Source organism: Phaethon lepturus, unplaced genomic scaffold (genome assembly GCF_000687285.1).
Source record: "Phaethon lepturus isolate BGI_N335 unplaced genomic scaffold, ASM68728v1 scaffold5396, whole genome shotgun sequence".
In the NCBI taxonomy this organism is placed as follows: Eukaryota; Metazoa; Chordata; class Aves; order Phaethontiformes; family Phaethontidae; genus Phaethon; species Phaethon lepturus.
In genome coordinates, this window is record NW_010548178.1 from 2829 (window position 1) to 14108 (window position 11280).

Consider the following 11280-nt stretch of genomic DNA (forward strand, 5'->3'; position numbering starts at 1 on the left):
CTGAAGAACTCAGGAAAAGCGAAGCAAAGGGCTGGATCCATGAAAGCCTTTGTGGATCTAGATCCTTGATGTATTTAAACAGTAACCACAAAAGTACTTTTGTAAAGATACATGGTTTGCCCAAGTGCGCAGGGAGCCAAGGAACTGAATCTAAAGGCTAGTCTATTGCCTTAGTCCTAGGGCTAATCTTCTTGTAAACAGCCATTAAAACAAAAGTTCTCTAATGCACTGCAAACTGCAAGTCAAGTTCACCGGCTACAAGTGTTGCTCTTCCCCTCTCAGTGTCACCAGACACATGCGCAGTTGCACAAAGCAGTAGAGCTAATGAGGCTTGATTTCCTATAGATTTGTGTCCAGTGTCCCCACAAACCTCCTTTACAGCAGTGTAATAACCACTGCTACCCATCCGTGATGCCTTCAGCTCTCCCTCCTCCATGGCTGTTTGTTTCCAACTGCCACATTTGTTCAAAATTCCTTAATGCTCCTGTCGTGGCTGGGCCATGCTGCAGACGTGTTGGACATGTTGGCTGCCTGGCAGATGTCTATGGGCTTGGTAGGGGCAATGTGGTGGGCCTCTTCCCTGACCTGCTTTTTTTTTTTTTTTTTTTTTATTTCAGGAATCGCAGTGCTTCTGAGATCTTTACTCTTCTACCTACTTTGACATTTCCCACAACAGGACTGACGGACAGACAAACAAGTGGTCAGTATGGTTGCATACGCCTTGTTCCCTTAGGAAACCAGGCTAGAAACAGGAACATCTTGGGTGCGCTGGGCGAGATCTGTGGTTTCCAGGCATTCACTTCAATAAAAACTGACATGCACTGGAGCTACTGGTCATGCATTAGCTTACAATAGCTTCTTTTATCTCGCAGTGAAAGCTGTGTGTTTCAGCCACTGCAGCATTTGATTACGGTGGTTACAGCGTGAGCTAATTGCAAAGCAAAGCAAGCTTATTAAGTGCCACAGTTTTGGGTATGTGTTCTGATCCTGTTTTCTTGTTTCCTTACGTGTACGTATGAGACAGAGAAAGACTGATTATACATATAAACACACGTTATATATGGGCTGCATTTTGTGCACCACAGGCTGCACCATAGGAATATGTATATGTGAATATACACATATGTATTAATGGATATGTTCATATATGGTTTTAGGTATAATATTATATACATCATTATATAAATGCATGCATATAATAACTTATATATGCGTACATGTACATGTTTATATATGTATATATGCATATACGTATATATATGGTATCTTAAGATGGGCAAGAACTAGAACGCAGGTTTCCAAGTCATATTTAAGGAACCTGACTGAGAAAGGTCCTAGTATGGCTTCCCTGCCAAGCGCCTTAATACAAACCATTTCCCCTTTCAGAAGACATTGTCAACTTCTTGGCCAAGGCCTCTTTTTATATGTTTCCCTGCACCTTTTTTCACCAAGTGATGGAGTTTAAAATGTAACATGGTCAGTCTTGCAAGTGCTCAGCTCTCATTTGGGTGGAGGGGAATAGGTCAGATGTGACCTCTCCTGTCACATCATCCAGGCCAAAGGCAGTCATGAGGCTGAACCTTGCAAAGTGTTGGTGTCTTCAGGTCCCTTATCATCAGAGGAACAAACAGGAGAGGCACTTTGCACCTGCACTGGAACATGCAGGCAGGGATCACTCTTCTCTTCTGACACTGGGGATTTCATGGAAGCTTCAAAAAAGAAATAGTAAAAGCTCTGAATTAAGGAATGATTCAGTTTTATGAAAAATTGATGGGGCAAATCCTTGTATACAAACAAAGATGCTATTGAAGTTAACAGCTTTTGAAGGGATAGCATTTTTCCTAGATGCTTTTACACAGGGATTGCAGTATTTCCAGCCTACTCACAAGAAGCTTTAATGTCATAGCCAGAAAGATTTATGTCTCCCGGAAACTAATCTAGCTTCCTCTGGGTTATCAAGATGAAGACAGACAACTTGCCAACTGAAACTAAAGCAAAATAAGTGACTGGTTTAAAACAGTTGCATCATCTGAAGTTCAGCCCTGTACTGGTCCAATCTCCAGACCATGTGTCACTCAGCAGTTCTGCTCTGCCACCAGGGGTTTTGGAAGTAGGTATTACAGTTCCCCATGCAGAAACACATTTCTACTCCCCCAAGTAAAGCAACAGCGAAAGTGCTATGGTGCATGGGTGCTGCACTAACAATATATGGGAGAAAAAACTGGCTCCATCATCCTTCAGTGATGATAAATTTATTGCCTGGAAAGGAAATGACAGTTGTTTTTTTTTTTCTCTTAGCTGACATTTGCATGTGAAACCACTTCTGCAGAAAATCTTCACATTGATATTTACTCTAAGCAGCAGTCCAGTTGCAACTAATGCACCAGAAGCTATGCCAGGGGTTGTCCTCTCCTTCTGCATCTGCTCATCCACAGAGCTGATGGGAAGACTAACACCTGCTTTCTCATTTAGCACGTGTTTCCTTTCCTCTACCCCAGCCATGTAAAACAAAGGTATGTGTCACTGGCAAGGTGACAGTGGGAGGCAGGACCTGTGTGCTGGTAACACCACAGGGAGGAGGAAGAGGCAGTGATCCCCAGGCACAGACCACACCATTTCTCTGTGAATAAAGGGGCATGTGAGGTGTTGGGTTGATGGTTGGATTTGATGATCTTAAAGGTCTTTTCCAACCTTAGTAATTCTGTGATTCTGTGATGTCTCACCTCACTCTCTACATTTCATCCTTACGGAGCTAGCCTAGGAGCAATACGTAATCCATGGATAAGAGGATCTATCCTGAAAATATGAGCTCTGGGGTGGCTGTTTTGGATTCAGAGCATTCAGGTTGTTCAGAGCAGGTAGAGAAACTGTGAAAATGTACCTGGCACAAGATACTCCAAGAGACTGAGGTGAGTCCAAGGAGAGCAAGGACACAGAAGTTCTTTGACCTAGCCTAGTGCAGTGAGAGGTGGACTCATTACACAGAGATTTCAGGAGAAACAATCTTCTCCTTAGGCTTTTCCCATGAACTGCACCATGGGGTAGGATCTGACTGAGAGGAGGAGTTCTAGGACTGATCTCAATGTGACAGAGACTAGAGCCTCTGAGGGTCAGCAGCATCGAAGACTGAAGTCTAATGTTGAAAATAATAAAACTTATATGCCAATGCTCATTTTCCAGCTTAGACCACATTATTCAAGACATGACGGTAATGATGTCTGAATCTCATGTCTAAGCTATTGACAACCATACTTTTGCTGTCATACTAGTGTACTATTCTTTCCTTTAGGCAATTAAACTGCTGGCCTAATGGTAGTGCCAACAGGACTGTCATTTAAGTCCTGGAATCTGTGCACAGAGGAATTTCTGGCTGCCATTAATTGATGGAGGTCTATTAGAAGTGAAAATCCTGCTTGTTCAGGGCCTCTCCAAAAACAGTGTGGCAAAACAAGGAAATTTAACATCCTAACTCAGGAAAAAAACAAATTGTACACTGGCAGTGGATGAAGATTCTCCTTTTATTTTAAAACCTCTGTAAAATCAGAGCAATGGGTCAATTCCAGCATTCAGCCAATTTAATTAGCGATTTCAGAGTAATCATGGTAATGAGCCAAGTCAGCAAAGATGTCATTGGGGTTCTTGCAGTTCAGGTTGCAAAAACAAGCATTGATCCGCATGATTTTCCAAGAAAACTCAGTTCCATCTGGGCACTGAAACCTCACTTCAATAGTCTTGGACTTGTAGGGTGTGCAGCACCGGTTGTCTGTGCAGACACCACAGTATTTGGGTCTATATTGACTTTTGCTCACACATCCTGAGATGGTGTAGTTCATTGGTTCATTGGCCCTGTAGACAGCCAAGCACTTCTTCCCAGGCTAAAACAAAGAACAGAAAAAGAGACAGGTTAATATTCATTGCCAACATAGGTAGGACATACAAAACACCTTCCTAACATTTAAAGGTTTTTGAAGCTGTTAGGAAACATTTTACAGCCCTGATCTAGAGGATGTGACAGATGTACACGTTTAGACCCAAAAGCTGCAATTAGGATACTTGCAAAATACAGTTCATAGCCATGACCAGCAGTGCACCATCGCTTTTCCGCTAGCCAAGTCACAGGTCTGTCCGGACTAGCAGCAAACACAGCGGACTTGGCTTGTCTTTCCTTGCAATGACGTTTTGGCTGGAACTAAAGCTCTCAGGAGAAGGTTTTCATACCAGCATGTGGAAGCACAGGGAGGACACATTTTTGACCTCTGCAGCACAGTAACTCCATGTAGCAGTGCAGCCCTCAGAGGCCGGAACGCTGCCAAACAAAGGCTGACCCCGTTGTGCAGGCAAAGCTTGAGGGGCATGCGAAGAAGCAGTCCCCACCTTAATGTGCTTGGTTATATCCACCTCGCAGGGCCGCATATTGCACAGGCGGCTTTCCTTCAGCAACCGGCACTGGTCGTTGTCATTGGAAATCCTGGTGGAGATGCCCAGCCCACAGGTCTTTGAGCAGGGACTCCAGGGTGAGGTGTGAACGATGCAGTTCTTCTGCCAGGCTTCATCCTCTCCCTCATACGCTGCAGAGACCAGATTAACCACAAGTTATTCAGCCAGGGCAGCTTTCCATATTAAACACCCTCTCCCCAGCTCATTACACATTCAGGCCACTAACCCAAATAATTAAATCACAGCGAAGTGGCTCAACATTCCTGTGAACCTCCTCATGCCACCCCCTTTGCCGCTGACCTACTTGTGTCAGACCCTCCAGTACTGCGAGCGCTTGGGGCCAGGGCTCTTTTCTTTATTTCCCTTCACAGCCTCGCACAAGGGGGTCCTTGTCTGGGACCCCCAGGTGCTGCCACAATACAAACACTTAATTACAGAAGCCTGTGCCAGCCAGTGCCGAACGCCTGTGCCAGCCAGTGCAGAAAAAAGATGAGATCTGATCTCACCATGAAGGTTTATTTCTGAGCCCATTCAATTGATTCCCTGTAGCAGAAGTGGTCGAGCGTCTTTGCTGGATGGCCGAGGGGTTTGGGAAGCAGCCACAGCCTTTCACGGGGAGGAAGAGCAGCTCGAATAGCGCTCAGGGAGCTCGGCAGCCGCTTAAAGAAAGGCTGGGCTCTGTTTTGAAAGCAACCAACAACCCCAGTTCAGGTTTCTCCACAGCCTCAGCCAAACTCCGCACTGGTCTGCAACTCATGGTACAGCCCACAGGCAAAACCCTGATAGAAACTGTTGCATTGAGCTTGCTCACTATTATATTTATTATTACATTATTATATTAAATGTAATAAATGCTAATCTGACTTCTACAAGACTCCCACTTATAAAAGTCAGGCAAGGAAAGCTGTGTTATGCCCATTTTAGGGCACAGGCCATGAAGACATACGGCAAGTTTCAGCAATAGATGTTTTGAATTTAGACCTACCTTACAGTTCAAAGCTACCCTGAACAAAAACTAGAGCTAAACTCTGGTGGTTTTGGCCCACAAAATGGAGACTGAGGCTTTGTTTTGTACAACAAAAATACAGACCAAGGATTGGGAAAAAACACCTTGCCATCAAGGAATCAAAGTCCTGGTTTACAGCAAGCATCCTGTCTCCTTGAGCTCTGCTTTGGTGAGATAGTCTAAAATACAGAGCTAATGTGGCTAACGTCACTACATTGCATGACAGGGCGCTATGAGGATAAATTTAAGACATACGGCAAGGTAAGCCCATCTTAAGCATTTGGAACCATGTTTGAGGCAAATAGTACTATCTCCATGCAGTGGGCTATATGATCCTCACTATGAATGTGAGTGTAAGGAAAGAAGATACCTTATGCGATACATAAAATAGGTAGTTCACTAATGTCATCATTCAGAATTGCTAAAAAGCTCTACTGACACAAAGACCATTTAGCCCAATTGGCAGTGAAACTTCCACCACAATAACTGTTTTCAAGGTGTTATGTAAGTTTGAGACTACTGAGATGCAGGGGCTTTAAAATCATACTACTAAAGCAATATAACCCAAACAGAAAGCCTCATTCCCAAACTAAGCTGACCCCATTCTGTTTTCATTCTTTTTTTTTTTTGGGGGGGGGGGGGGAAGGAAGTAAAAAGGACTTGTGACATCTTCAAAGAGCCAGCAGATATGTGCTTCAAAGGTGACTTTGTCACACAAGCATGTTTGATGAACCTCATATTGCTGCTAAGGAGTTCAAGCCCACCACCGGTGTTTGCATGTCCTGTTCTTCTACATAGGAGTCATGCTGTATAGGAGTCTCTGTGCCTTGTTCACACAAAGACCGGATGCCTGCCGGGTCTGGCAGTACAAGCTGATACCTTGGTTGTAGACTCTGACTTCTGTAGCCCTATGGCAAAGGAGAGGTCCACCTGACTCCTACCATACCTGCAGAGGAGATGTGGCGTGGAGATGTCTTCCTGATTTTCTTGGAGTCATCACAGATCCACTGCTCACAGCACTTCCCTGCCATCTTAATCAGCTTTGGGTTTGGGCACCAGACAAGGGGAGGACGTGAATTTGTGCACATGGGAATACAGCCCACAGCCCCGTTAATGCATGTGCAGTTGTATTTGCAGTTGGGCTGAAATGTCTCCCCATTGTTGTACCTGACTCCATTGAGGACACATCCTACACCAACAATCTCTGAAAGGAAAGAAGAAGAGAGAAAGACACACAGAGCACTGTTAAAATAATGGTAGCAACAAGCAGCGCTGATGTGTTTCGTTACCAAGCTGCTCCCTGGTCTAATGGAGCCAACACAGAGACACGGCAGTGCTGCGGGGCGATGTGTTCAGCGTGATGCTGAGCCAAATGTGGTTACACCATCTAGGAAACTGTTTTCATTCTGAATCACAGCAAAAAAAAGAATCTTTTAATGCTTCATGGAAAAAAGAAGTTAGAAAATAAAGTAAGTTTTATCCACAATTGCTCACATAAAAAAAATGTCATGGCATGCTGGTAAAAGATATTTGCAGTAGGAGCAATCAAAGTAATTATAACAGATACTGAGTGAAATTTGAGGTTTTCAGGGACATATGAGAGGACTACATAGAGCTGCAAATATGACACAGCTCTTCACAACACCCATATCTGTCTGAAGCAGAAGCGGGAGGACAGCCAAGGTAGCAAAGGAGCACCTAAAAGGGTGCTATATTTAGGCAACTAGATCCCACACAGTTTATCACAGAACAGTTTTCTTGGAAAATGAAGTAACACATCATAAAGCCATGAAAATTAGTATTTGATGTATACTTTAAAATAAAATTACAAAAAAGCAAGCTTTTTTATTGCCCATGAACAGGAATCACATTGACTCAAAAAGTAGAACCTTTTTTGCTTCAAAGTTATGGACAGTTATTTGGAACAAATGGCAGAAACCTTCTGATGGAAAATTCAAATTTCAGTTTCTTGTTTGGTCACATGGAGGCAGTGTGCACACACCGATTAGGTTGCTTAAGTTTTATGTCTGGTCGGAAATGGAGCTGCAACGTCGCTGCTTCAGGGCCAACACAAATTGAAATGCTGGATTAAAATCCTGCAAAGGCTTCCTATTTTTAGAATGGTCTGAATGAAAACATCAAACGCAAATCCCTTCCGTACAAAAATGAGTTGTTGGAATTTGAAGCACAGATCCAGATCTCCAGTTCATGCTCAGATCCAATTTTGATAATGTTTCAGCCTTTGTATTGAAAAGACATCACTCAGTGCTGGAGCTGAGAATTCAGTTAAACTTCTAGGCATGCACAGGGATTATGACAGTTCAAGAAAATGTAGTATTTGCTTGTGTTTTGCTATCAGCACATGCCTCCTGGACTGTGTTAGCTCAGCAGGTCTCATACAACAAGAGGTTCATCACGAGAACATCCCCACACATAGACAACGGGGCTGTTGAATGCCTTCATGCAGAACCTCACTGAGTTTGCATCTAAATTAGGCAATTTGGGAGCACGTACACATTCCTGGCCGCATGTGTACAACACTGGCCTCCCCACCTGGGCTTGTGCTCAGCACCCTGTGGTCTCTGCTTCAGTGCAGAGAAAAGTCAACAATAAAAGAACTGTAGTGGCTCCCAACAGGCTCCTATCTGGTGTCCAGGTGACCAGATCCTGGGACATACCTCAGCATGCCAGTCTAGATATAGCTTGAATTTCCCACAGTTTCACCCCACTCCCTTTCCCAACACAAGCTCCTAGCTCTTTCAGGATCTTTATTTTCCACAAATTATATTGTTTCTGAAGTCTGCAATGCACTGGATTCTCTAGACCTAACTTTTGGCATCCAGCTGCAAAACAAATTCCTCACGGCAGTTAGTCCCCAACACAGGTGTCCCGCTCTTGCCTTCACTCACCCTGCGGTCAGGGTTGTAGCTGGTATATTCAGAGTGGAGCAATGCGGCCTATATATGACCCACTGCACGAGAAAGAATATGTCGGCAGGTCCTGTCATGTGCATCTACCTGGGTGCTGAAAGCAAGGGGAAGACCACAGATTTCTATGGCAGCCAGAGACGCTTCATTTCCTAACCATGGAGGGACCTACTTCTCATGCCTCTCAGCTGCGCACACCACAATGCCCCTCGCCATATAACTGTAAATGTCACATAAGAAGGGATATATTGTTACGGCAGTAGGGATGTGAAAGTTCAGATTGGGAATCCTTCCAGACCTCACTGGTGAAGCTGGGGATCAATCTTCCTACATCACAGTACTGTTGCCACAGGCATACTGAATGCATGTATCAGACAAAATTAAATACATGTGAAACAATGTGAAGGTCTTTAAAGAGGCCTAGGAAGGCTGGGGTAGCTTTGAGACAACATCCAGCTTGTTTTCCTCTCCCAGTGCAAGACCAGTTGTAACGATGTCATCCTTGACAGATGTTTGTCTAACCTGTTCTTACAGACCTCCCATGAATGCCACAAAGACTCCAGACAATACATTTGAATGATTTCATATCCTCTTTTCTCAACATTTGATCTCTTCTATTCCTGAAAATCACTGCTTAAGCTTACAGCTCCTTGCACCTTCTCTTGTTATTTTTCCCATATCCTATAAAAATGTGATTAGGCTGCATTTTTTGCGTGCTTGTTTTTTGTGGCTGATCTAATGCAAAGCCAAGTTCATTTCTTATTACACTTCCCCTCCTTCTTCTGCTGAGGAACTGTATCATTTCTGTGAGGAACTGCCAGTTACCCTGAACCTCTTTAGTCTTCAGACTTGCCCCTTGTGGAACTTCTGCTGATTTTCTAAGTTTATTGAAGCCCATTGTCTGCAATCCTTTCTCCTGCCTGTGGATCAGTTATTCTGTCTATTAATTTCACAATCAGCTCTCCTCCAGGTTTCCTTCCACCTTTACATTTTCTATTAGTACCTCATTCATTATTATATCCCAGCCTAGAAGACAGTCCCTCTAAATGGCTTTTTCCATTTATGAATCTAAAGCCATAACCAATATGTTCTAATACCTTGCTAAACAGTCAGCATCCTTTCTGATCAGCTCTCTGTGTGTTTGTACCCATGATCCTTTCCCTTTTAATCATTCCCAGCGTAATGATTTTCAATCATGTATGTGAGATCAGATTCCCCCCATGGTCTGGATCTCAGAACAAGCGAATATATCCTTGACGCACAAGACACTACCTCATTTCTTTTTCCTCTTCTTCTTGAATAAAAACATTCCAGTCACATGAGTTATCCCACCAAGAGTTTGTTATGACAGGCAGGAAGAAATCCTTCTGCTTCATGGCAGCCAACGTGACTGAAACCATAGTAAGATTAAGGCTCAGACCTCAGTTTGTCACTGAGAAACTTTCCTTGGAGATGACTCATCCCCGACCCTCCTGACAGGATACCAATAGGGATCCGCTATTGGGAATAAAACAAAAACATCTCCTTAATGTCATGGTTTTCATGTAGATGCCCATATTGCCTTTAAAGCCAGCTGCATCTCTATCCTTCCTTCATCCCCACCCCACTACAGCATCCCCTTCTGTTATGGGGAATACAGAATCATCTACTTGCAAATCTGAAGACCTTCAAATGCTGGTTGCTCCTTGCTCTTGGCTGCAGCCAACTCAAAATCAAGAATTCAGATGTCATTTCTCATCCAGCTAACTGCCCTAAGAATGAAGACAGCTATAAGGAAATGGAAGATGATGAATGGAGGAACTGATGAGCGTACAGCCAGGTATCTAATGAGTTAAATCTCAACCATTGCTCAGACCGATGGGAGCTGCCAATGTATATCTAAGTCAAAAATATATGTACATCACTTACGTGCACATACTCCTATTTCGTACCTAGGTCTGTCTCCACTGTAGTCACAGTACAAGCCCCTGTGGAAATCACAGGTGTCGGCCTCAGTGCAGCTTTCTCCACGCTGCTTGGCACACGTCTTGCAGCAGTTGCAGCCGTCTGTGACCAGGCTGATGCCTACTGAGCACCGAGGTGGGGACTTCGGACACTCGCACGGCCACTTACAGTACTGAGTCCGCGTGTAGGCCTCTGTCGTGGTGGGGATGGTGGGAGTCATGGTGGTGGAGATCTGGGCAATGGCCTACAAACAAAGAAACACAGCTTGGAGAGCATTCTAGAGAAAAGGGGGTGGCGAACCCTGTGGTGATTAGTCCTCATTTAAAATCTCCTCAGGTCTAAAGAGACTGCAAGGAAACCAAAGAATAAATATCAAAGAGCCATGGAAAAGGAGCAGTCACTGCTCTCTTGTAAACCCCTTCAGATACCAGCTGAGGGCAAATGCTATGCATCTTGGACTAGCACCCAAGCCTCATAGCCTCAGCCTGTTGGTACTCGGCATTTTTCAGACCTCTCCTCCCTAAACAGAGGTCTCTCTCCTTGTAGGGACACAGGTACACATGTCAAGACCCCTCTGATACATGAGAAGAAGCTGTGACGTCTTCAGTCTGTGTCACCCTGTGATGCTTGGCCCTGGCAGAGGTTTGTGCCACCTGATAGTTGTGCGTGTTCATTGAGAGATGGCACAAAGGCAGCAGTGCCCTTCAAGTCACCGAGCACAATACAGGTCATTGTGTTGTGGTGTGAAAACATGTGACATGTGGCCTTGTTTGGTCTCGTCTTCCTCAGGTTTATTCACATTTATGTGGGTCTTGCGACCAAAACATGGGACCCCATAAATCCACAAGGGGACTGGGAGCAGGCCTGTGAGCCTACCACCTTCACAGACATCCAGTCATGAACCTCTGTGTTGTGACAATGATCTGAAACCCACAGGTCTAGCACACTATCATGGACTTCATGAGG

At 44.3% G+C, this 11280-nt stretch overlaps 1 protein-coding gene across 1 annotated transcript; it reads right to left on the reverse strand.

Annotated features, from left to right (window-relative positions):
* Positions 1–3504: 3504 nt before the first annotated feature.
* WISP1 (WNT1 inducible signaling pathway protein 1) lies at positions 3505–10565 on the reverse strand. The gene is made up of 4 exons (XM_010289878.1): positions 10279–10565; positions 6390–6647; positions 4375–4568; positions 3505–3875 (listed from the first exon to the last, which is right to left on the reverse strand). The coding sequence occupies exons 1-4, from the start codon at positions 10532–10534 to the stop codon at positions 3576–3578; spliced, it is 1008 nt and encodes a 335-aa protein (XP_010288180.1). The 5' UTR covers positions 10535–10565; the 3' UTR covers positions 3505–3575.
* Between the last annotated feature and the right edge of the window lie 715 nt (positions 10566–11280).